This window comes from Alligator sinensis, unplaced genomic scaffold, assembly GCF_000455745.1.
Source record: "Alligator sinensis unplaced genomic scaffold, ASM45574v1 scaffold23_1, whole genome shotgun sequence".
Lineage (NCBI taxonomy): Eukaryota > Metazoa > Chordata > Crocodylia > Alligatoridae > Alligator > Alligator sinensis.
The window spans coordinates 3,386,036-3,413,634 of NW_005841890.1; the positions used below are offsets into that span (position 1 = coordinate 3,386,036).

At 42.1% G+C, this 27,599-nt stretch overlaps 1 protein-coding gene across 5 annotated transcripts in view; it reads right to left on the bottom strand.

The window, feature by feature from the left end:
- The window catches only part of CTNNA2 (catenin alpha 2), an 862,138-nt gene that overhangs the window by 604,244 nt on the left and 230,295 nt on the right, over window positions 1–27,599 (bottom strand). For all 5 annotated transcript variants that reach the window (XM_006018010.2, XM_025197143.1, XM_025197145.1 and 2 more), the window contains exons 4-5: window positions 12,394–12,560; window positions 3,187–3,306 (exon numbers count right to left, since the gene is read on the bottom strand). In XM_006018010.2, the coding sequence (XP_006018072.1) occupies window positions 3,187–3,306; window positions 12,394–12,560 (287 nt within the window). The remainder of the gene's footprint in view (window positions 1–3,186; window positions 3,307–12,393; window positions 12,561–27,599) is intronic.

The window sequence follows — 27,599 nt, forward strand, 5'->3', positions numbered from 1 at the left end:
TTACTCACTGTATCTGCACAAAAGAAATGTCTGAATGCATAAAATAATAGTGCTTATGTATTGATTGAGAAAGGTTAATGTAAGCCAAATTCAGTATTGATGTACTGCAAAAATAAGGTACGTGGGTGAACAAAACAGAAGGGGGAAGTGTCGCATTTCAGAGTCCAGTTGGCTGCTGCGTGGCCCAGCAGGGATTAAATACTGTATTTTCTCGAATATAAGACATTTTTTTTTTCCCCCAGTTAGGATGGGGAAAAAAAACCCTTCATCTTATTCGCATACCAGCAAACCCCATCATTAAATACACTGTCTATCATTAAACTGCTGCTTGAAGCAGTTTGTGCTCAGTCATGGAAACCAACTATGAAGTTGACTGAATGCAGCCCATGCTGAGTATGCCATAAAACACATAGCCCGTATCTGGCAAACACATTGATGGGAACCTTTTGTGTCTGTGCATGTCCCTTAAAAAAAATGGGTACTTTCTCCCCCAGGAGGGAACAAGTACTGGGCCTGGAGCTACTGCAATACCAGGCCAACACTTAGAGAGGCCAGAGCAAGCTCTGACACCCTCCTCTGATGCCAAAAATGCTGATGGGAACCTACTTTTTTTTTTTTAATTTAGTCTCGGGCCAAATTAGCCAAATCAGTTCCAAATGCCATTGACTGAGCAGAGCTCAGTCATTCAAGTCCACAGGGTACTACCACCATCAAGTGTCCTACCTCCCAGACTCATCATCCTGGGGCTTTTGATGCTCCCAAATCTATGGCAGGTATTCTATGTGTAGGCCCCAAATTCAGATGCCCCCTAGTGTCACTTGCCCCTAGCCAAAAGGCTGAAGGATCAAGCCAAAGGAAAAAACAAAAACAAAAGCAGACTAGTGCAACCCATCTGAATAAGGTATAGAGCGCATTGTGCTCAGTCCCCCTCTGCACCAACACTGTTTCAAGTCATGGTGAACCACTATATCAAATATATTTCAACTTCTTCTTCACTCCCACAACTGAACTGTGCCTTTCTTTCCCATTTCCAATTATTCCTTTTTCTTCAGCAGCATTAAATGTCTGGCAAACATCATCAAACTTCGAGCTAAATGACAGAGACTGTCACCCTTTCTCTTAGCATGTCACATGATTCAGAGGCCGTTGAACGGGGTGGGCCACCACCTCCTTTGTGGCTTTCAGATATGCCCTAACCTTACCCAGCTCATCATCAAAAGCAAATTCCCAACTGATCAACAGACCTCAAAAGGGGCACAGCCTTGCCTTAACAATAATTGTTTAACCTGCCAGCACATCTTCACTGCTACTAAAACCAATACCGCCCAAAATGAACCTATCAGAATCCATGGATCCTACAGGGTGCAGACAGAAGTGACATTTTTCGTGCAGTCTGGCCTCTGATAACGCTCTACAGCTGTGACCTAACACACATACATGGCTGCAGAGTGCTTCTAAAAAATGACTGATCACGCAAAAAATTAACCCTCCTCTAATCAGTAACAGATTAAGGCACTCTGATTCAGAGTGCTTTAGGGAACTTGCATTACCTTGAGGGTAAATTATTCCGGCAGGGCAAGCCTGGCCTGAGCTGAAATGGGGAGCGAGGTGGATCAGAGCCCTCTCGCCTTGGAGGCCTGGCCCAGACTCTGCCAATACCTCAGATACTGCTGCTCCCTTCACACCCTCTCTGCAAACAGCCCTGGAGCTGGGAGGGAGAGATGGGGCTGGGTAGAGGGACGGCTCTGGCCAGCACCCCTGCTTGCTGGCTAGGGTGGTCAGTGCAAGTAGGCTTGATCCACCCCTCCCCCCCCCCCCCCCCCCCCCGCCCCACCGTTGTTTTTTTTTTGGGGGGGGACACTAGCTCATGATGCTTTAAGTAAAGCACCTGAATGTCTGTCAGCACCCACACATGCCTTTCCCTAAATTTGATACATCTGATCCAATTCACCAAATGCTATCATGGTAACTAAGTGGGTGAAACCAGACAGCAACTATCTAGCAGAATGTACTCCCAAATGAGAAATATAAAGGACAGAGACACACGTGTGTCAGCTGAAGCACGTTTTTCACAGAAAAACCAATCCCCGTCTGACCTCACTCTCCTCACACTGTAGGGACTATTCTTGTACTCAAGTGAAATGTACCCAACACCTTTAAAAGGCAAACTTGGGAACAAATGCTCATAAGCTGGCTGGACACTAAGAACCAAGAACTGAACACAGATATTGATTTTACGACACACGGATTCCTGAATTTCTTCCTACACTGGACAAGTATTAATGACCCTCCTCCCTTCCTATAGGTCTTGATCTCCCTGTATTCAGCTTCTTTTCTTCTACTAATTGCTTGTCTGCTACCCCTGGGAATTTCCCTTCTGTCTCCAATTTCATAGCTCTTCTCTCTACTCTACAGTCTGTGCTTGCTCCCTTCCACAGACCTGATGAAGAAATCATTGCATTTGAAAGCTTGTCTAACTTTATTCCAACCATGCAGTAAGTCCAATAAAAGATATTAGCCTAGAAAATCCCTGCCTCTCTCTTTATACCGGGGGGGGGTGTGTGTGTGTGATGTCTGGCTCATCCCCCTCTCCCAGTTTATGAAAGAAAACAAGTTTAGATACTAGGTCCTTGTCAATTGGAAGGGCCTACATTACACTAGATTAATAGAGATCTTTGTGCACATATTTTTTTTCTTTGTAACCAGTAAGCCCAACAATTTCCAAAATAGGCATGTACAATTTAGGCTATTAAATCCATATTTAGGCATCTACATAAATAGCCTATTTTTTCAGGGGTGGAGGGAATCCTCTGACTTATATCAGTAACCTATCCAAATTTAGAGGCAACTGCTGGGTGTTCAGCATTTTTCTTTTAATTTGGTTGCCTGGATATGAATTTAAGAGCCCATATCATTGGCTTTCTTATACTCCCTTCCATTGTGGTTTGGAGATTTTTTTTCTTTTGCTTCTCTTTTAAGATTTCCCTCTAAAATACTGCCAGCTTTCAGAAAAGCAAAACAAAACCATGCCTTCAAAAATAAACAGGAATAATAAGTATAGCAGTTCTTGGCCAATTTTATAATACAAAGCAAAAAAGAAAGTAAAAACAATGTCATCAAACTTAATAAAAATCACATCATTTTCTATAACTGAATTTTTCAACCACTGGTTCACAATTTACCCACCTGTTGTCTTCTAGCAGCTACGTAATTAAGTTTCACCATCTCTTTCCCAAATTCTTTAAAGCGATTTGCTAGGTCTTGTTCATTTGTTGCATTTTTGACAGCTTCCAATGCTTCTTCTACCTAGAATTTATATATGAAATATGTTAGAGTTTTAGTCCATCCATTTCTATTACTTTTCAAACTTGATATTGTCAGTAGAGTTTCTCTTTGCCACACTTGCCTCTCGATTGCATGTGTAAAGTAACTCTAGAGCAATTTCAATGACTTTATTTGGTTTCATAAAGCTAATACAAAGACGTGTTTAATGTTGTTTTGCATAATTTCCCTTTATATATATTCCATTATCATATATCATTCACATGAGAGGCATTACTACAGGCATTCCCGTACTTGGATGGATTTAACAGATTAAATGCTTAATAACTGTATTTTTCAGATAGAAAAGGTGGACAGATTTTCCTTAATGTATATATTATGTCGGTATTATGTGAAAAATAAAACTAACCATAGCTTAGAAAGAAAAATCAAAAGAAAACATAACTAAATAAATGAACTTAAATGTGAATTTACCCTATATTCCATAGCTGACTGATTTCAGATCTTTGCAAAATACACATAAAAAAGAGCAGATACGAAACAGAATAGAGTAGCTGTAGGATAATAATATGGCTGGGATTTAATTTTCTAATCTTGTATGTTTATCAAATGTGTTGTACGACCTTTCTTTTAATGGAGGGCAGAACCTGACAGAAGGGCAATAGAAATTTCTCTATATTACTCAGTTCTGTTGCAGCAAAACAGGCAAAGATATGAAAGCCATAGATTTGTCACTTAGTGAACTTAATAAAGCTATAATGGAAGTTCACTAGGTATCCAATATAAAAGTTATGCATCATTACAATTCTCATAAAACAATTGCAATGGTTTATTCACCTAACAAATAAAATAACATTTGTTTTTTCCATGAGCAGTGGAATTCTGCATTTGTCATGTGCCAGAGAAGTGACATGCTTGAACAGCTGTACACACTTTTTTGACTGAAAGAAAGGTGTTTCTCCTGGCACACATGTATCACCTATCCACAAACAGAACTGAAGTGGTCCAATCCAAACTTAACAATTGCCATAACATAAGAGAAACACAGTATGAAAAAAGCACTGCATTATCTAATGCATTCCTCCTGTGCATCCACCTCAATTTAATATATTAATGATCAGCAAAAGATGCTAAATTGTTTACAATGAGAACACGATAGCTTTGACATGCACAAAACTTGGACTCATTTCTATTCTTGTGCAGCTTAACTTTCTGCTCTGAGGACAGTATCTTTTCTTTTCTTCCTTTCTTTTTATAATGTCAGCATCTTATTTACATATTGTTTCTTGCATTCTAATGAAAAACTTCTTAAGCTGGTTTAAAGGACACTTATGAAAAAGCCCATAGCTAATTCTTGCAGGGTAATGATCTCCCTGATAATCATGGCTAAGGAAAAAAGTGTGTGCGTGTGTACACATAAGAAGACATTTTCATCAAAAGACCCTTCTCTCATACAATGTTTTGGTCTGTTTTAAAGTGGTGGTGGCCAACCTGCTTACTCCATGGACCAGATGGGATCTGGCTGGTGGGCTTGATCCAGAACATGGGGCTAGGAAGATGGGGGCCCAATCCCCCTGTGTATGGGGGCATGAAGCCCAACCCTAACCTGGGTGCAGGGGAGACAGGTAGCAGCCTGGCCCCAAGCCTGATGTATGGGGAGGAGGCATGGGGGCAGAGTAGCCACATTCTGGATGTGCAGGGGGGTGGCAAGCAGCCTGACTCCAACCTTGATGCATGGGGTGGGGGGGAGGAGTGGCCCTGATCCAGATGCAGGAGAGTGGGGAGCAGCCTGGCCCTGATACAGACATGCAATGGCGAGTGGGCCTTGATCAGGGACAGGAAAACTGGGACAGGAAGAAACCCAGCAGCATCTGGATGGGTGGGGGGATGGCCTAACCCTGATCCTGCTACACAAAAGCGGTTGAAGGTAGGACTGCACCCATCCACAAAGAGCTTTCACCAAATCTGTGGGGATCCCCTCCGGGCTGGATGGCATAGCTTCTCAGGCCACATCAATGACTTGGAAGATGGGATGGAGTGTATCCTCAACAAGTCTGCAGATGATATCAAGTTGTAGGGAGTAGTAGATATGCTGGAGGGTAGGGCTATGATTCAGAGAGCTAGACAAATTGAAGAATCAAACCAACAGAAATTTCATGAGTTTCAATAAGGAGAAGTGCAAAGTGTTGTATTTAGGAAGGAGCAATCCCATGTACCGCTACAGGCTGGGGACTGCAGAAAAGGACCTGGGGGTTAGTGGACAATAAGCTGAATATGAGCCAACAGTGTGTCCTTGTTGCCAACAAGGCTAGTGACATTAGCAGAAGCGTTGCCAGCAGATCAAGAGAAGTGATTCTTCCCCTCTATTCAGTGCTGGTGAGGGCACATCTGGAGTGCTATGTTCAGTTTTGGGCTCCCCACTGCAGAAAGGATGTGGAAAAATTGGAGAGAGTCCAATGGAGGATGATGAAAATGATGAGGGCTGGGCAACGTGACTTCTGAGGAGAGGCTGAGGGAACTGGGCTTATTTAGTATAGAGAAGAGAAGACTGAGGGGGGATTTAATAGCAGCCTTCAACTCCCTGAAGTGGGGTTCAAAAAAGATGGAGCTGGTCTGTTTTCAGTGGTGACAGATGACAGAACAAGGAGCAATGGTCTCAAGTTGGAGAAAGGCAAGTTTAGGTTAGATATTATGAAAAATGTTCTCACTAGGAGGGCAGTAAAGCATCAAACAGACTACCCAGAGAGGCTGTGGAATCTCCATCCTTGGAGGGTTTTAAGACTCAGATAGACAAAGCGTTGGCTGGACCAGGATCTAGTTGGATGGTCCTTCTTTGAGCAAGGGGTTGGACTAGATTTGACTTCCTGAGGTCCCTTCCAACCCCCATTTTCTATGATTCTATGGGTCGGAGACTGGGCAATCCTGTTTTAAATTCTTCCAAAGGCTACACTGGAGGCCTGAATTCCAAAGATATTGACCATATTCATCTTCCCTTCCCCCCACATATTGTCTTCTCTATCTCTGTACACCACGTGTATGTTTATATTGTCTTAGACAAGTTGAGACCATTTAAATATTATATGGTTTAAGACCATTTTATTGCAAAATGGAAAATATTTAAATCAAAATGACAATCCCTTTTTTTCCACATTTTTGCTAAGCTTTTGTGAGATTTTTTAGCATTTTTGTTCACTATGACATATACTCTCTGTCCCAGTGCCACAGACTGACAAAAACTCACGGTGAGTGGCGTAGTCTACATGTTACACTCAACACATGCTAATTTTAATTGGTGTTAAAATGATCAGGTTTAAGGCTAATTCCCCCCTGTAATATGTACTGCTCTGACCTGTCCCTAAAGGGCTGGTGTACACGGCCATGTCTAGGAGCCACGTTGGCTCTGTTTTTGCTCTCAGGGTTACAGTGAACAGCACAGCTTGCAGGCAGACATAAGCTTACAGGAGCCTATCAGGTTTGCCAGCCCCTGCCTGACCTGAGTGGGTCCCTGCTGCCCCGGCACCCCCTCCAAGTCCAGCTCCCCCTCCACCCCCCCCGATCCACAAACCAAGATGTAGTTGGCCACTGTCCTCCCATTCCAACCAAACCCATGACTCCCTCTCTGACCATCAAGGCTCTCCTTCTGCCCTCTGGCCCTCCCAGGTCACCCACACCCCCATGTCCCCTGGCTCACTTGCACTGCTAGCTTGTCTCAGGTGAGCAGGCAGCAAAAGGGGAAGCCACCTACCTGACTGCTGCCACTATCACTGCCATTGCCAGGCTGCTGCTGCTCTCCAGGCCAAGTCCAGCCCAGAGTGTGGCAGCAGCACCAGAAGTTCCCTTTCTGCCAGGACAGTGCTGGGAGCTATAGGTGAACTGGGAGCTGAGGCAGGGAGGTGGTAAACAGGGATTTGAGTTCAGGAGATGCTGGCTCAATCCAGGCCATTGGTGGAGACAGTGGTCCCCCCACCTCTTGCATCAGGCCCACTGCAGTGGCTACTCCTCCCCTCCCCCACCAGCTCAAACTGGGCCCACTCTCCCCACACCTTAGATCTCCACTTACCACCCCCAGCCATTCCCAGCCTTATCACAGCAGAGCAAGCAGGGAGGAAGAACTCTGCTTGCTCAGCCCAGAGAGCAGTAGCAGCCCAGGGGGTGAGGGGTGGCAGGGAGAGTGGCTGGGCAGGTGGGTTTCTCTTCACTGCCTGCTGCTCTAGGACAGCACTAGCCATCCAGGTAAGCCAGGGGACATGGGGGGTGGCAAGGCAGGGGCAAGCCCTGAGGATAGAGGAGAGTCCTGGGAGGCAGGTAGAGTCCAGAATAGGAAGGGAGGGGCAATTGTTATCTTTAGGTCCTCCCTCACTGCCACTGTGGGGAAAGATAGAGTGAGTGGGAGCAGTACCTCACTGGGGGACCACTCCCAACTAGTTTTGGGCCTGTGCAGCAGTCACATGATGGAAGAGAATTATCTCTGAGCTGCTCAGAGGACCCTTAGCATGTGTTTCCTTGCCCTAATGTGTGGACACTCCTGGTTTAATGAGCTCTTAACATGTATTTAAAGTTGAACATATAATAATGCCCTAAATTAAATCAGAAGCAGCTTATTAAAAGTGTAGCATGGTTAATAAGGTGAATAGCTGCCACAGAACAGGGCATGCTCACTTCTGTGAATATTAATAACAGAACAGGAGGGGGAAAATATAAAGAAAGTATTTTAAAATGGTACACAGAAATTAATAGATTTTGGAGACAGAATCAGCCCTGCTTAGAGATACTACTAATTTACCTTGATAACCAGCACATATACAATCAGGCGTCTTATTTGGGTGGATGAATCTATTTTTTGGAGACTAAACTTGCAGGAACTATTTCTGAAAGTCTGAATTTAAAAAATACACTAAAAGAAAACATACAAGCAGTCATTTGCCATTAGTGCAGGTTTTGGATGCTGTTCCTATTAATGATCCATAAATTATTTAAAGTAGTTTGAAATATTATTGTTGTTATAGAGAGACTAGAGTGCCACTATAGATCCTAATGGATCCATTTCCTAACAGATCCAATTTCAAGTTGGCAGGGTTGGATGGGGTGTAATTTAGCATACCAAAGGAATTGGCATGGGTAACTGCAAAGCCATTAGTTATCCTCTTTGATCATTCATGAAGGACAAGTGAGATCCCTGATGATTGGAGAGGGGCAAATATAGTTCCCTGCTTTAAGAAAAGGAAGAAGAGGGATCTGGGGAATTACAGACCACTCAGTCTGACCTTTATATCTGGAAAGATGATAAAGTGGTCTTCAAGGAATTGATGTAAAGCACCTGGAGGAGAACAAGGTAATCAGGACCAGCTAGCTCAGATTCACCAAGAACAAGTCATGCCTAGCCTACCTGATTTCTCTCTAGGACAATAAGGTGACTGGCTTTGTAGATAGGGGAAAGCAGTGTAATATACCTTGACTTCAGCAAGGCTTTTCACACAATTTCTCATAACATTCTTATTAACAAGCTAACGAAATAACAGACTAGATAAAGGTACGGTAAGGTGGATACATTACTCGTTGAACATGATGATCCAGTTGTCATCAATGGCTCAACATCTAGTTGGGAAGAGGTATCAAGCGGGGTTCCCCAAGAGTCTGTCCTGGGTCTGGTACTGTTCAAAATGCACATAAATGATCGGGATGATGGGTTTGAGTGCACACTTAACAAGCTTGCAGATGACACTAAGTTTCGTGAAATTGCAGATTTTCTGGAGGGTAGGGCTAGAATCTAGAATGACCTGAATAGACCAGAAAAATGGTCCACAGTCAATCAGATGAAATTCAACAAGGGAAAGTCACTCTAGCTGAGCTCAAGGGCCGGTGGGCGCTGTGTGGCATGCTCTGCTCGGTGTCCCCCCAGGGAGCACTTGTTTTGGCCCTTTGACCCTGCATGTGCACACCCTATTTTCTTATGATTTGTCCCCCATAATCAGTTGAATTTTTAAAGGCTCTGGCTGCCCAACCAGTGGCAGCCCCCCATTTTTTGTGGGCTGGGCCCCTGGCCTTTTTAATTCAAATAGGTCAACAAGGAGAAGTGCAAAGTCCTGTACTTAGGATGAAATAATTGTACAAACAAATGCAGATCGGAGAATGACTGGTTAGGCTGCAGTACTGCAGAGAAGAACTTGGGGATTACAGTAGACAAATTGAATATTAGCTAATGGTGTCTCTTTTTTGCAAAATAACCAATAGCATACTGGGCTATTGTAGGTGTCACTTGTAAATCAGGGGAAGTGATTCTTCTGCTCTCTTCAGCCTTGCTGAGGCCTCACTTGGAGTGCTGTGTCCAGTCTGGGGTGCCACACTTCAATAAGGGTGTAGATAGATTGAAAAGAGTACACTGGAAGGCAAAAAAAATATTACAGGCCTGTATTTGATAAGAGACTCAATGGACAATTATAGAGAGGATGGAGATAAACTATTTGCTATGGTCACAGGGGACAGGACTAGGAGCAATGACCTGGATATGCAGCTGAGAAAAATTAGGGTGGAGATTAGGAAGAACTTTCTGACTGTGAGGCTAGCTAAGCATTGGAACAGGCTACAGAGACAAGCTGTGGACTCTCCATCCTTGGAAATTTTCAAGAGCAGGTTGGATGGACACTTGGTTGGGATGGTCTACTTGGAGATGGTCCTGCCTTGAGCAGGAGGGATGAACTAAATGATCTTGGGAGGTCCCTTCCAGCCGTACATTACTACTATCTTAAGACATGACTGTTTTTGCTGCAACTACCAGTATAATCAGTATATGCCCAGAAATGGGTTTAGATTATGCTTTTGCAAATTAATTTCAGTCACATGTATGTCATATACACATAAATGCATGTCAAAATGCACTATGGCTTTTACACCTCAAATTCAATTTAGGAGGGAACAAATTAAGAAAAAGTGTGTGCTTTTTTGTTAAATGTGTAAATTGCTCACATAAGTCATGTAAGGATATAAAGCACAGAGACCCAAACCACTACCGTTACAGTCACGTTTGATACTAGATGATAATAATTAATGGTAAAATCATAATACTATATATATACACAAACACACACATATACATCCTCATACATTTTAAACAAATGTTATTATAGTATTAACCACCATTAGTAATTCTAATACTGAAAAGAATAACATGATTAATGATTGCTGCGGAAAGCAACTACCTACATCCACAGTAACAAACGTATTAAAATGCAATATTCCTCATCAAGTCTACATGCAACTCACTGCCTGGACATGCTTTATATGAACCTGATTACAGAACATTTTAGAACCCCTGTTGCATAAATCACCTCTCTGAACTTTGACAATGCAGAGAGATTTGAGCTCATTATTTTTTTCTCAGAATTCCTTAAGTTTAAATCATTATATATGGTAAATTGGTCTTTGCACATGATTCTGTCATTTAATGCAAATACTGTTCTGTATGTGACAATTACTGCTGTTAATCTTCGGTATTTTTAACACTTTTTTTTCTATTTTAGTTTCAGACATTTAATGTTTTCTTGGTCTAAAACTACATTGTTTTAGAAAAAAATTAGAAGAAATAATATTAAATGAAATGGTTTGAATATTTACACTATACCACTGTTGAATGGAGAGTGGAAGTCACAGGTGTTCTTTCAAATCTATAAGAATCAATTGCATTTAAAAGTAGTTACACTTTTAAGTGTCTGAACAGAATTTTGACAAAAAATCCTTGTAGGCAAAAATAGTAATAAATAAAACGGGGGAGCAGCTGTTTAAAAATAAAATTATTCAATGAATTACAAAGGCTACAGACTAAATTATTACAGGCAGGCCTGGAGAACACACCATGCCAAAAATGATATAAGAAATTACTAAACACTTACAACAGAGCATTTAGACAATGCTCCTCTAAATTGTGCATTCAAAAACGGGACTTATCCAGAGAAGGAATCTGATCAGATATGACATTTTCTCTTCTGCACCTGTGAAGCAGTCTAAGTAAGAATATTTACTATAATGTTCATTTACATCTATTGCGTTTAGATCCATTATTAAAAACATTATAGTTTTAAAAATCTCCACTGACAAAAAATGATTTGAATTAGAACTGGACTGACTGCTAAATTGGAAAAAAAACAACCCAAAAACTCAAAACAAAACCTTGCAAGCGTGTTCGAGAGGCGCATTGCTTACACTACGCACGGAGCGACGTGCTCACATTTTACTGGGATCCGCATTCATTACAGAAGTTCTCACTGGTATCTATAGAGCAAAGCACCTGCCATCTTTCATTATCAAGTCTACTTTCACAATGTTTAAGCTTGTCTGAACAATCTCACTGCAATGCCAATAATTCTGGCATACCTTTAACAAGATAATAGCTACAGTTTTCAAAAAAAAAAAAAGTTTTTTAAAACATTCTTTTAGTAATTTAATAAAAAATTTAACATTTTTAATGTTTTGCAGGTTTTTCATATTCAATGGATGTTGTTCTGCATCACAGAGTAAGAAAGAGAAAACAAAGTGTTTTCTCATATGCCTGTATGGGATGGTGAACAGGCAGCAGCAAAAGCCCAGCAAAAAAATTCCAGTCAATGATTTGCTAATATAAAATTCCCTCCTATATTTTTCACCGTTGATAACTCATTATGCATTTGCATGGTTTCTAGCCTCAGAGTTCTAACCTTGTGAGAGATTCAGCTGTCGTGTACTCGGACAGAATAGAAAAGGTAAAAATAAAACTGCAGTACTTAAGCTCTGCCACAAGATAGCAATAGTCTACAACCATGGTGTCTTACTAAACCATCTGAATACATTTCATAGTGAGTTAAATAAATGTGGCTTTTAGACCAGCACGATACCTAATAACATTATTAGTTCAGTCACTAGAAAACTTAGCAGTGCTGCATTTAAGAGTCTGCAAAACTTTAATTGATTGACACTTGGAAACCAAAGCTATTAAACTAAAAATGCAATTACAGCATGTAGCTTAAAGTTTCACAAGCGGCTATATCTAACGTGAAGGCAGAGGACATATGACACTCAATTTTGTTCCCCCTGTTCGTAGCTTTGACTTTCAAAACACTGAAGAAGTGCAAACATTCATACAATTTTCAGATGGGATAAAAGCCTCATGACATCAGCCATATCAGCCAAGATGAGCAGGCGGGTGACAGCAGAAAGCAAGGCTCGGGCAGCCCGCACCATGGTGCCTCGTTTCACAGAAGAGCAGGGATCGTCAGCAAATTCTGAAGAGGCAATTCTCATAGTTTCACCTATAACGCAAGTAAAGAAATGCAATTACACAAAAAGCTTTTGAATATCCCACCTCCCTGGACAATGTAAATACTTTGATGAACCAATTAGCCGCTGTTAGGAAGAATTTCAGGTTTTGTTTGTTTCTTTCTTTATTTCCTGAAGAGGTTTTCACAAAACGTGTTTGCCAAATTCAAAATTGCCTGGGATGAGAAGGTCAAACACAATGATCTCCATAAGGTATCATGCACGTTCATCGGGCTATGCAGTAACTTCCCCGACACATAATGCATTCCCTCCTGTGTTTTCCTTTTTTGGAGACATCTCTTTTGTGCCTATTCAAGACACCTGTAAGAAAAATTAGACAGCAAAAACAAGCTACCAAGAGAGGCTGCTGAATAGCCATCTGCAGGGATATTCAGTTCCAAGTTAAAAAAGTAGCTATTGGAAACATAAAAATATAAATAACACCCACTTGGATACAGATAGCAGGTCAGGCAACTCATTAAAGTCTACTCAAAACAAATATTCATAAACCCTTCCCATAAATAAACGTTCTAATCTACTACCATTGTAGCTTCCTTCCCTATAAAGGGGACCTTGTGGTATATGGAGTGGACCTTTAAGGGGCCTGCAGTGGAACGGTGCCATCTTTCTCCCCGATGCCCCGTGGGTGCGCTTTGTGGGTGGTGGGTTGTGTTTGTTCTCTCTGCAAGCTGTGAGTGTGTGTGTTGCTGAATCCTGTTCCTAATAAAGATAAAGCTGTTTAACCCTCCCCCTGTCTCTGCTGAACGGTGACTCGAGGACAGAACCCCAAAGGCACAGAGGTCCGAGTGAGTGCCCCATCCCAGGAACCCAGTGGCCAAGGGCAAACACTATATCGTGTCCAAAGTGACTTGCCTCTCCGTGGAGTCACCAGCAGCCTGATTAAGGGGGTTACAGCTTTCACGCAAAAGAAAAAAAAAAAAAAATGGAGCGTTTCAAACCTCCACCAGCATTGTTGTTCACTGGAAACCTTGGGGAGAACTGGAGAAGATGGGAACAGAAGCTACGATTATACTTTGCAGTCACAAAGACCGAGGAAGAGGCAGAGCATTATAAATTGCAGTCATGCTTCATTGCATTGGAGATAAAGCCCTAGAAATCTACAACAACGTGCAAGGGGCGTTTGCAGACCCTAATAACAAAACCCTTACAGAGGTGCTTGCTGCGTTCAAGAAGTACTGGGAACTCAGAAAAAAACCCTGTCTTCGAAAGGTGTCAGTTGTGGCAACTTGGATACAATGAGGCTGCAGGAATAGATGATTTTGTTACAGAGCTCAGAAGTAGATCACAGTGTTGTAAATTTGGATCTGCTGAGGATGTTTGTTGAGAGACAAAATTGTCTTCGGCATAACTGACTGCAAACTCAAGGAAAGGCTTCTGGAAAACCCCTCCCTCACCCTAGCACAGGCTGTGCACATCTGCAGAGCAAAGGCTCTCACAAGTGCTCAGGTTCCTGTTACGTCTGCAGAAGCAAGCTTACATACAGCTGAGCAAAAGCAAAGTGCCAGTGTACTTTGCAAAAGCAAAGCAAACCACCAATGAAATTTGCTCTACAGGAGGGCCACCAAGGTGCAAAGGGCAAAGTTTGCAAATGGTGTGGAAGAGCGCACACGCCTAGATCCTGCCCAGCTTTTGGAAAAACTTGTTACAAATGCTCTGGAGTGAACCACTTTACAAAGATGTGCAAATCCAAGGGAGAGGCTCCAAAGTCTGCACAAGGAGCATGATACTATCCTGAAACAAGTCCTGGGGAGAACAACAACAACTCACCACCAACAAACCATGCCCACAGGGCATCAGGGGGAAAGACTGGAATGTTCCACCAAAGGCACCTTAAAGGTACATTCCATATACCACATCCCCTTTCTTTACTCTGGGAGCTCCCTCTTAAGAAGTTGAATGTTCATCAGTTGCTACTTTAACTCGGAACATTTCGGGATCATGGAGCCAGAGATTGCTAGCACTTGGCTCACTGATGGGGTCTAGTCTTTATTGCTATCCCATTACATAGTCCTTGTACTTCACAGGGAACTTCACCACACGTCCACTCTTAGTCTACATACTGCCATCGGGTGTCTCTGTGCATACTGGTGGATTCTCTGAAATGTAACAACATTCTTGCTCTTGGTGGTCTGGTTTTACTTCTGATGCTTGTTCTGCTGCTGTCTCTTGAGGCGCATCAACTTGTTCTGCTGGTATTGATGAGTAATCTTTCCTTAAGTGTCTTCAGTTTCTCCTGTAGACATTACCGCTGGGGGGTTTTACCACGTAGGAACACATTCATCTGGTTTTGCCATAATGGACACTGGTATCCACCTGTACTTGTTTGCAAAATTACTTTCTCCCCCTCTCGTAGAGGTGGCAAGAATGCAGCCGTGCGCTCATAGTGCATCTTTTGGCACCTTTGAAGGTTCCACAATGTGTGGGAGGCATTCAACGTTAGTCTAGGAGTTTGCACTGCCATTGTAGCAGTGAGGGTACTGCACAAAAGTCTCCACATTGGAAGCTGCACTGGAGCATACTCAGGAACACACCCATTACCAGTTTTAAGATTGAGTAAAGCCAGATATAGATCTGAACCATCCTGCAAAGTCTTCTTAAATATTGATTTGATGGTCTGAACCTTGCGTTCAGCCTGACCATTGGATTGTGGAGAACCCAGACTAGAATGGGTGACGGTTATGCCCCAGTCAGTTGAAAAGTGTTTCATCATGTGACTTGCAAATGGCAAGTGTTCACACACAATTTCTTTAGGTATACCATGGTGAGCAAATACAGACTTCATTTTGGTTATTACCATGCCGGCTGTCTTGTTGGGCAGGTGCAAAACTTCAGGGTACTTGGAGTAAAAGTTGACTATTATCAAATAAGACTGTCCCCGTAGGTCAAAAATGCCCACTGCCAGCTTTAGCCAAGGCAGGTCTGGGATCTCAAGAAAGATCATGGGCTCTTTCTGAGTACTGGATTGGAGCTCTTGACAAGGTGTGCAATTTGCAATCCATTGCTTGATGTGGGCATTCATTTGAGGCCGATACATAATCTCTCAAGCTCACACTTTCGACCCTTATATTTCTTGATCGGGTGAGCGAAGCAATGTCAACATGTCGGTCCTCGCACTGCATGGAATGATTATTTTTGGCCCGATCATAAAAAATTCATCCTGAATCTGGATGTGGTCTCTCAGAGGCCAGTAAGGCTTTACGTTGTGGAATGATTATTTTTGGCCCCATCATAAAAAATTCATCCTGAATCTGGATTTGGTCTCTCAGAGGCCAGTAAGGCTTTACGTTCTGGTCTAATTTGTTTTGGCCTGCTCAGCCATCCATTAAGATGCTGAGCTCAAAGGGCTTTTAGTTCCCTGTCAGCCTTCGTGTGCTCCTGTAACTGCTAGAGTAACTGGCCACCGAGCAGTTCTGTTTCAGTCAGACCGTGAGCTACCTTTTCTGAGTGGAAAAGATCAGGTTCAGGGGGAGGAATGAATGTTGTGGCTCTAGAAAGTGTGTTAGCCACTAACATGTCTTTGCCTTTGATATTGAGAATCTGGATGTCATATTTTTGGAGCTGCAACAGCATCCTCTGTAGCCGTGCTTGAGCCTTTCCTATGGGCTTCACAAAAATCACTTCCAGGGGTTTGTGGTCCAACTGGACCCTTACCTGGGTGCCATACACATATTGGTGGAACTTCATCATGGCAAAGACAATTGCCAGAAGTTCTTTTTCAATCTGTGCATAAATTCTCTCAGATTGTGTTAGAGCCCTCGAAGCACATGCAATTGGCTGCGTCTGCTGAAACAGCCATGCTGCTAGGCCATCTTTGGACATGTCAGCTTGGATTTCCAGCTGGTCTGCTGGGTTAAAGTACCTGAGCACAGGGCTTATACAGGGCTTCCTGATGCTCAGGTCCCCATTGACAAATAACATCATTCCTGAGAAGTGCTCTCAGTGAGGCCGTCAGGCTGGACTCATGCAGAATGTACTGCGCCAAGTACTGAATGCTTCCAAGGAATCTCTGAAGGCTTTATTTGTCTGTTGAAGGGGGCATCCTGTTGATGGCTTCCACTTTTTCAGCAATGGTTTGACACCATCTTTTGAGAAGATATGCCCATATACCTAAAGCTGTCAACTACAAACTGTAATCAATCACTGTAGAAGCCACCACTTCTTTAAAGAACCTGAAGTCCACTCTCTGCTCCATAAACCTCCCATAGATACCTAACTTCTTTACCAGTTCCTATTCCAATTATCCCTCTCAAGTACATGATCTTCTATTTTTCCTGATCTCTCTGCTTAATTCTTTATGTGCAGGTATCCAGGTCTGCTTCTCTTCTTGTAGTACTAGTATTTATAGATTTTGAGCCATTCAAATCCTTTCATAACCATTCCTGCCATGTTCCTATCATCTAGTCTTTCCAACCCATCCAAACCTCCTTTGATTTCATTATAGTTGCTGCTCCCAGTGGACATTTTCAGACACTCAAAACATTCAGCCTGCAGGAAGCAGACTACATTGTTATTATTTGTTAAGCTTTAACAATGAGCTCTACCCTTCCAACCATAATTTTCTATAAGTCTATGTTTCAAGAAACTAATTTTAAGCTTGTAAGGGCATTTGCTTGGTTTAGTGCCTGAAGAATACTTAATAATAAAAATAAAGGATGTTTAAGTGCCAGAAGTATTTTAAACAACTGACAGACTACTGAAGAGTATATCTTTAAGTACAAGTACTATTGTATTATCTGTACGTACTGTGAGAAATAAAGTTTTAAGATGGGACTTGGAATACAGGAGTTAAGGCCATAGAAGAAGTTGATATGGAGATAAGAAGGGAAGATGACAACAATGACAGAATGACAAATCGCCCAGCTTAGGTAGAAAAGTAGGAATGACAAGGACAGAAGAACGGAACATGTACGGAGGACTCCAGCTGAAATAAAGAGGCAAGACACTCATTATTCTTATTACTAACAAGAGACATCTGAATAGCTTCATAATTGGGCACAACATTTTACAGAAAAGACGCAACTCATAGACTCTGTTTCATACATATACATAGTCTGCTTTAGATCAACATAAAGTATCAAGGCAGGGAAAAATGACAGGAACTCATTGTAAAATAAACTGATTAATAGGGCTGTGCAAAACAGCACCATTTCCCCTCAAATTCTGTTTTGCCATTTCAAAGGGACAGTGTTTCATTTCATCATTTCATTTTGAAGCACTGTTCCGTTTCATTTCGTCAAACCTGTTTTGCTGTTTCAACGTGTTGCAACATTCTGCGACATAGGCTATCATGGGGAATCATGAAAATGCCTAAAACTTTGTCATTTCTTGCCTGATTCAGATAAAAATTGCAGGGATGGTAGCCCCTTCTGAGGACATGAAGGAAATAGGTGCTGAGGTTTCTGGGAAACTGCACCTCAAACTGTTCAAAGCAAAACTCATGATACTTGTCAGCAGCGGCAGCCTCCTGTCACTCAGCAGGCAGATCTGGAGGCCTACACCCCCAGGAGGGCTGCGGGGCTGTGCCAGCTTCCACCTGCAGGTGCAGGCCCCTGGATCTGTGTGCCGGATGAGAGAAGTCTGCCGCTGCTGGCTGGAACTGGTGCTGGGTGCCACCCACACCGAGAGCCGGGAAGATTGGTGCTACCACTGGCCAGAGACAGATTTAAAAAAGCTTGCTTTTAAAAAGACTTGGAAAAAAAAAGAATTAAGATACTTGAAATCTTTAGAAGAGAAGGGCAAACCAACAGTGGGATATGCCTTCTTGCATAAACAGAAACCAAGAGAGAACTAGTAATATAGTATTACCATGACAAATTAAACTACCCAAAAGTGACAAAGTGACAGTGGACTTCAGCATAGCGTGCATCCCTGACCCCACGCTCGCCTGTGGGGAATGAGCTGGACTCAGCATGGGGGGGAAAAAAAAAACCACACCCCCCCTTTCATCATAGAGTTCTGCCAAATCAGTTTTAAATGGTATACTTTGCTATGTGCATGATTAAACAAATAATAAATAATCTATAGTATAATATTCTACGGTTATGTCTTAAAGGGTCACTTGCACAATAATATAGTTTTAAAGACAAAGAAACAGAAACCTGTACCTGATGTTGGAATTAAGCTTTAAATGCTCATAGAAGTTAACAAGCTTTAAACATTTTAATCAGTTTTTGCCACAGAAGAAACCCAATCATTCCAAAATCTATTTGAAATGCTGACCTCAAATGTCATTGCCAAGAACACAAAGATTGCATATTATAATACATATTGAGGGCTAATGTTGGCTTTGGGGGGAAAAAAGATCAATCATAGAATTCCCTGCAAACAGCTAAAACCCTGATCAATTGTGTTGATGCTTATGAAAAGCAGAATCCATACAATCCATCCATAAATTCACTTCTGAAAATTTAATAGTATGCTCTACAACAATTCCCATTAAAACAGCACAGAGGAAAATAAGATTTGATGGAGATAAATTATCCCAAATATAACCAAGTAGGTTTAAAAAAAAACAAAGAAAAAGACATTTTGAGGGGAGGGAGGAGGTTGCAATCTAATGCTTCAATTGGGTGCCTCAAGCACACTGGCAGGCCAAAGCATTGCATGGATTTTTAATTAAACAGCATGGTATTCTTTACAATAATATGCAACACCCATTTTATTTTTATATTCAGTTCCAGTATGAAGTTAGAAATTTATTTTTCAATTCTTAAGCTTTAAGCTTGTCTATTTCATGAATCAAAAAACAAATTTGAAATTACATTTTTCAGGCGTCAAGAAGGATATCAATGTAAGATAGCTGTTTTTAGAATGTTTAATTTATTTTTACCAGAACAAAATCAAAGATGATAGGCCACAAATTTCAAGCAGATACGAACCTGAGTTTTGTTTTTTTTTAAAGCTGTGCAAGTCAATTCTTTTATGAAACTGATCATCCATTATCATTTGCAGAATGGAAATAATTACATTTTTAATTGCAAATGTAGAAGATTACTGAATCAAGATCCAACAACACCTTTTTTTTATTATTACTAGTTTAATATATTGCCTCCTCCTAAAGACTACTGAATCAAGATCTAACAACACCTTTTTTTTATTAATACTAGTTTAATATATTGCCTCCTCCTAAAGAAATGGAGGATACTCCTACAGTGAGGAAGAAAACAGTATGTGATTCTGAATATCCACAAATGGGGAGGCATTCAATTCCTTTGTCAAGTTAATTACTGTAAAACTTATAAATGTAAGCAATTTTACACTCACACAGGAAAGCTCACTGAGCTCCAGTACGGTGATATTATAGTCTGTGCTCACTCAGAAGCAGATCTTCAGGCAATCATCAGCGGCTTTACTGAAGCATACAAGAAAATGGGACTGACATTCAGAAGGCTAAGGTCCTCCAACAAGCCAATGAGCAGCATAATAAGCAGTCCCCAGCTCTGGTCATTCAGATTCATGGTGAGACTCTGGAGAACACCAAGTATTTCCTGTAACTCAGAAGCCATCTCTCATGTAAGGCTGATACTGATGCAGAAATCCAACATTGCGTCAAATGTGCAAGAGCAGCCTTCAGGCACCTGAGGAATATGGTGTTCAAAGACTGCAACATCAGATCCGAAACCAAGCTCATGGTTTTCAAGCAGCTGTGATCCCCAGCTCTGAGATGTGGAAAATGTACAGGAGACACTTCAAGTCACTGGAGAAGCACCATCAATGCTGCCTGCAAAAGATCCTTTGAATACAGACAGGCACGCATAGATGGTTGGTGTTACATCCAACATTAGCATCCTCTCACAAGTAAACACCACAAATAAAGGCGATGACCATCTGACATCAACTTTGCTGGGCTGGCCATGTCATCCAGATGTCTGATTTCAGAGTCCTGAAGCAAGTTCTATTCTTCCAGCTCCGTCAAGGCGTAGACACAGGAGGAGGGCAAAGAAAGTTCTTGAAGGAAGTCCTCAAGACTGATTTGGAAAAAATGTGTACACACAGGAGGAGGGCAAAGAAAGTTCTTGGAGGAAGTCCTCAAGACTGATTTGGAAAAAATGCAACATCAACTCATGGGAGACTATTGCCCAAGACCACCCCAAATGAAGGAAGAGTCTGCTGCAAGGATCTCAGTATTCTGAAACTGCATGATGACAACAGGAGATGGAAAAGCAGGAGAAGCAGAAACAGAGTTTCATGGACTGAATCAGGAATGTGAAGTCACCCACTCTGAAAGAAAACATGTGTCCAAGTTGCAACAGTCTGTGGATCCCAGACTGGCCTTGTCAGCCATCTTTAGACTCGTGTATATGACAATCGTGGAAGATAATCATCTTCGACTGCGAGGAATTACTGAAGAAGATGACTGCAAACTCTTATAAATGCGAGTAACTTTACACTCACACAGGAAAGCCCATTGATTTCAAGGAACCTAATTTTGTATGATCACTGAGAAAATACATAGTTACAAGTCTTTTGCAATAGTAACTTGGGCATAAAGTGGTAATCTGAAAATGCATTATGAACTGATGAGATATTATGGGCAATAACAAAAACAGTTCTTTATTATCAGTTTAAGCTCTCTCACGTAAATATGGTCATAACATCACAGTCTCAAAAAGGTCAGCTGAGACATGACTGGATTAGGACCTTCCTTCTCAAGCCAAGAAATGGGAACAAGAGGGAGGGCAGTGTAAAAAAAAACAACGGATTAAAAAAAAAAAAAAAGTTGAGAGGAAGGATCAGTGACCCATACTACTAACAACAGTCCTTGAGAATTTTAAGGACCTCAAAGTGTTGTACAATTATTTAGCCCAACTATACAACATTGAGCTAATCATTACTCTGACTCAAGCTGTAACGGTCCCAGTGATGCAACAAGATACCATGACTGCGTTTTGGTTGTAGTGTAGACCATTACTTGACCTAAGAGGTGCAATGAAGTGCCACAATCCAGTTACCGTTTCATATAACTTGCTTAGAGTTAGTTTGCAGCCACATAATTTGTTTTGTTTTTGTATCCCTTAATCACTCCAGAAATTAATGCTATTTGCAGTCAGACTTTATATTAACACACTGTTCACTACTGCAAAAAAGATTTTCAATTTGTTCTTACTTTGTCCCCAGTGGAGAGGCTCATGGGAGAGGGGTTTCTAATTGTGCAGTCAAACCTTATTTCCATTTCTTTAATGATCATTAAAACTACATTCAAAGAAATCCCAAATGATGTAACTTCCTCAAAACCAATGCAAACAGCATAGGAAAGACTCTGGCATTCACTCTGAACAATTCCCACTAGGGTTTCCTTCCCTTATCATGCCACTATTAGGCCTAATTACTGTTAGTGTAATTTGTGTGCAATGTACCTTGGGTGCTAACTAGAGAATCTATTGTCTAAGCATATGCAAAAAAGATTCCAGTGGTTTGGGGTGGGATTAGTATTTATTTTCCAATACCGAATTGGTTAGGTATCCACAAAAAAGCTCTTGAGGAATAAATAAAAATTCCTAAAGACAACACAACTCTCTCTAATTGGCACAGGCCAAGATCTACACAATAAGTGCCTTTAGTATTCAGTGTCACACTGCCTAACTTTTGGTCCTTGGCCTCTGTGGGAGAACTCACAGCCCTGAGCTGGGGACCTTGATTCCCTGTGCAATGCGTGAATCTTCCAGCCTGGATTCATTAAAATCAGTAGCCACTTAATTTAGCATATAGGAAACATTGTACATTTTACAGTACCAATTACCAGAAAACAAACCAGCAGTCCCCGATGTAGAAACTGGAATGCAAGTGTTAAATGCCCTAAACTCTTGTACACAGAACCTCCCCCTCCCTCTCCCCTGGTGCTGGGCAAGTGGCCTAACCACTTCTATAGAGAACCTCTCCCCCCACCTTTCTCTCTCTCTCAACAGGATGGTTGGTGTTACATCCAATGATGCTATTATGGGTCTTGTACCAGGTATGGAGACTAAGACATGGTTGCTCTTAATCATATGCAAGCTTACTAAACCCTCGCAGTTCCAATTCTAAATCAAAAGCAAAACAACCTCAACAGTTATAACTGTATCACTGCAGTTAGTCAAAACAATACAGCATGCTCATTGCCCAAGGTATTACGAACGCAACGTCAGTGGGTCATCAGGCCAGCAGTCTTGGCCAGATCTCCCCAAACATCTGAGTTTTGCACAGGGTAGAGTCTTGGATCGATGACCGCATCTTTCAGGATTGTGTTCCAAGATGGGGTTCTTTTCTTCTTTCTTATATAATCTTATTGCTACAGTATAACCTCATAAATCCAGAACTATCAAAAATCCGGAATTATCAAACATCCGGTATTTCCCCCTGCTGATCTAGGACCGGCCACCGCTCTCCCCCACCCTCCCAGAAACAGAAGGGGAAGCTTGCACATGGCAGCTGCTGCCGCCACTTTGCATGCGGCCACTGCTCTGGGACCAGCCGCCGCTACCCTCACCCCTCTTTTGCCGCTCCATGGCCAGCTACTGTGCCAGTTTAAAAAATCTAGCATTTTCAAGTTTCCAACAGGTGCTTGGTCCCAAGCACACCGTATTTATGAGGTTATACTCATAGATTCATAGATGTTAGGGTCGGAAGGGACCTCAATAGATCATCGAGTCCGACCCCCTGCATAGGCAGGAAAGAGGGCTGGGTCCAGATGACCCCAGCTAGATGCATATCCAACCTCCTCTTGAAGCCCCCCAGGGTAGGGGAGAGCACCGCCTCCCTTGGGAGCCCGTTCCAGACCTTGGCCACTCAAACTGTGAAGAAGTTCTTCCTAATGTCTAGTCTAAATCTGCTCTCTCCTAGCTTGTGGCCGTTATTTCTTGTAACCCCCGGGAGCGCCTTGGTGAATAAAACCTCATCAATTCCCTTCTGTGCCCCTGTGATGAACTTATAGGCAGCCACAAGGTCGCCTCTCAACCTTCTCTTGCGGAGGCTGAAAAGGTCCAGGTTCTCTAGTCTCTCCTCGTAGGGCTTGGTCTGCAGGCCCTTAACCATACAAGTGGCTCTTCTCTGGACCCTCTCCAGGTTATCCGCATCCCTCTTGAAGTGTGGTGCCCAGAATTGCACGCAGTACTCCAACTGCGGTCTGACCAGTGAATACTGTACAGCATTCCTCAGTATATAATTAGCTTAAGCCATCCTTCTAATGGGTATTAATAAACTTGCTTTTGCTTTCCATGTATGGACTTGTTTGGTTGGTCTTAGCTGGGATTTTCCATTCTTAAGTAATTTTCCATGTTTAGGTAGGAGTAGGTTTTGCAACTAATCGTTCCTCTTTGCCCAAGCTAAATTTGCTCAATTTAGTAGCCAACTTCTTGCTTTCTTTGTGGGCACCAGACAGGGTCTTTCCAAACATCTTCTTTACCGAACACGGGTTTTCTAAACTACTTCTTTTCAACGGGAGCAGGTTTCATATACAACATACGCCAAGCCTTATTACTTATTCTAAGTTAGCAGCTTGTGCTAAGCACAGAGGTTAAAATGCAGGCCTGGAGGCCTGGGCTTCTCCGAGTCCCTTCGAGGCCTACAGTGGGGGTAGAGCCTATAGTCACTTCTGAAAGATGGAAAATGTAGGTTCGAAACTGCCCAGATGGATGAGGGAATTAAACCCAAGTTTTCTACATCCTACCTCAACCTATTTAGCTATTAATAAAAGTAAAGCCACTTCCTCCTGAACTGTATTTTGAAGGTAAATGATAGCCAACACCCTAGGTTATTTATTTATTTATTTATTTACTATGGCTCCAAATCTGGTACGCGTTCTCTGTGCATGTCTACCAGGTTGACCTCCTTAGAAAAGACGGGCAGAGGATCACTTGGGGCAGAATTTTGTTTCCTTTTGTTTGTCCAAATAACAGCTTTCTAGCTGCATTACTAATGTTTTGGACACATGCACTTATCACTCTATTACTTCTGCATTGGGAATGCATAAGCAGGCACATGCACACTGAGCATCATCAGAGCACAGGGTCATGGTCACTGGCTGGGCACATCCGCGATTATATACACAACAATGGCCAACATCTCTTTGACTTCATAGCATTATGCTCTAACAGCTGTGCCACAGATCAGGCATTATCTAAATCCTTCTCAAGAGTGCAGTGGGAAAGTAGGTTTCTTTTCCATAGGGAGAAAAGATCCAGGCTAGAGGTGTGGAGACCACAGAGGAGTGCCTGGTAGGACACTCAACATCAGGCAGCCCAGCCTGAGGTCAGAGACCCAGAGGGCCAAGGGTTGAGACAGTGAGGGCAGCCTGGCCTGGGGTGAGAGGCTCTGAGGGCTGGTCCAGAGCTAATGAGACAGGAACCAGGAGCCCAGAGCTCATGAGTGCAGGATGAGGCTGGGACTGAGAAGCCACGCCACTGCATGTGGACCCAGGCTTAGGAGTCTCAGCTAGAGTAACCAGTGGGTCAAGGCCCATACAAGCCAGCATGAGACAATCTGGAGAGACACCTGTGACAAATATTGCCCCTAAGACAACTGGTGCCCTGAGGCACTGATAGAGCCAGAGAGCCACAACCTAGAGCCCAAGGAGTGAGACTGAGGCCAGCTGGGTACAAGGGTACCAGCCGGCCAGAGTTTAAGGGCTCATTCTGGCATCCTGGGGCAGCTTTCCTTAACATCATAATCATATCAATAAGCAGGGCAGGTAAGGAGAAGGATGGGTTCCCCAAGGAGCTGGAGTGAGAAGGCAGGAGCCATGTGGCCACCAGAAAGCATCATGACCACCCTGAGGGCATGGTCCTGCTACATACCTCATGTTTCCTGCTTCTTGGCAAGTGCCCGGCTACGAGGGCTAGAACATGGAAGGGTACTTTGTCCCCCAGCTACTCATAGCCTACTGTGCATGCTCAGTGTGCATATGCATAGTACAAAGAGAGGGCCAAAAACCTCCAGGTATGTAGGTGGAAAACTGTCATTTAAGTGCACAAAGGGAAATTGATTTCTAAGTTTAGTTTCAGATCCAATCAGGGATTAGGCAAGAAGTTGCCGTGACAGTACTGAGCAGTCTAATGCCGGAGACCTTTCTGAGCATGTCAAGAAGCAGAATTTTACGTACCTGTAGATCTTTAGTCATCTACCAACTGAAGGTGTCTCCAAGATTAGATGGTAGCTGATGGGGGGAGGGAGGAGGTTGAGATCTAAATCTTAAATTGGGTGTCTCAAGCACTGGCAGGCCTAAGCATTGCATGGATTTTTAATTAAACAGCATGGTATTCTTTACAATAATGTGATCCACATTTTATAGACTAAAAAGAGAGATAAAGCCAATGATTAAAACAAAAAGAAACAGATGCTTCCTCGGGATACCCTACTAGAGCCACACTTGTTTTCAGCCATGCTGCCCACATGCTACTGAAGTAAAAGGAGAAAGGGATGACTAGTACCTTTGAAAACCATGTCCAAGGAGCCTCAGGTCAGCACACCAAAATGTTTGTCACTCATAAAAAAAATTTTGTAGGTAATTTGACCCAGGCAACACAACAAGCAAGTGTTAGAGATAAGAAAAGAACCCATGGTCATGACCTAAATTCAATTTAATCAGTAGCTAGATGTCTGCTCTTTACGTTGGTGACATTGAAAACTGGTGACTAACAGAGTTTATTTATTCTTATTAGAGATCTGATGTGCTAATTTTAAATTTAAAAACATAATATGATTTTTTACTCTTGGATCTTGTCAATTGGGCACTGAATTCTCCCATATGCATCCAGTTAAACTATGTTTGAATAATACATATTTACAACAAATTAAATAATGGATATTTTCAAAACCTATATGTATGTTGTTAGCAGTTTCAGGAATACACTATTATTCAGATTCCAGTCTCATGTTATTCTCCTTTTGTTATATAACCAACAACCATGGCCCAAACCCTATACATTACACTGCCTAGCTGCTAAGTCCACTGCATGAAGAATAATTTACAGAAAGGGTTTGGGTAGAAATACACAACTAACTCAAACTCAGGCTTAGGTAGATACATTCAAAGAATGGACTTAAAGGTCTGTCCCCCCAAATTCGAGTTTTTCTAGTTGTAAAAGAACAGCAATTTATGAAACTTTCACAAAGCAGTAAGGAGACTTTCTAGCTGAGCAAAATACAGATTTATGAGGAACTGGTCAACATGCAGCCTGACCAGTTGGTCTCTATCCAACCCTCCAAATTCTGGAACCCAAAGCGCCTATCAAAAGAAATATACAATGAGTAAGTCAACCTTGCTTTCAAAATCAATAATGTTCCTTGTTGGGTACCAGTTCTGTGAGGACTAGATGGCATGTCTATAGACCACTACTGGGTGAGTCAGTGTGCTGACTCAGTCATTTACCACAGGTATTTTGTATTTTGTCCCAGCCCCTCATGTCTAGGGGAGAATTTTCCAGTTTTATATATTTCTGAACTAAGCAGCAAGCATAAAACATATATAAACAAAAGAAGTGAAACTGTGTTAATGCCAAGTAATCTAAAATTAATTAGCAGCCTGATTAAACCATACTAAAAATAGCAATGATGTACTAATTAAAAGTTGTTAACTGGAAAGTCAGTTGTCTTGGTTATAATTCTGAAAAGTATACAAGAGACTATCCTTACCTATAGCTATATGTAGCAACATATTAATGTGGCTGACAATATACATATCTGAGGAATGGCTACTAAAGTGAAGGGTCAGACCTTCGTTCTCAGAATGAAGTCAGGATTTGTTAAAAACGTTTCAGTGATCCTTTTTTTCATTGAAAAAGGTGATTTCATAATCACCTCCATTTATCTGTGAAGGTTTTTAAGACCCTGCTTCACAAAGCCTTGGCTGGGATGGTCTAGTTGGGGCTGGTCCTGCTTTGAGCAGGGGGTTGGACTAGATGAACTTGTGAGGTCACTTCCAACCCTAATTTTCTATGATTCATTCAGAAAAACACTTATCTGACTATTCATAGATGCTAGGGTCAGAAGGGACCTCAGCAGATCATCAAGTCCAACCCCCTGCATGGGCAGGAAAG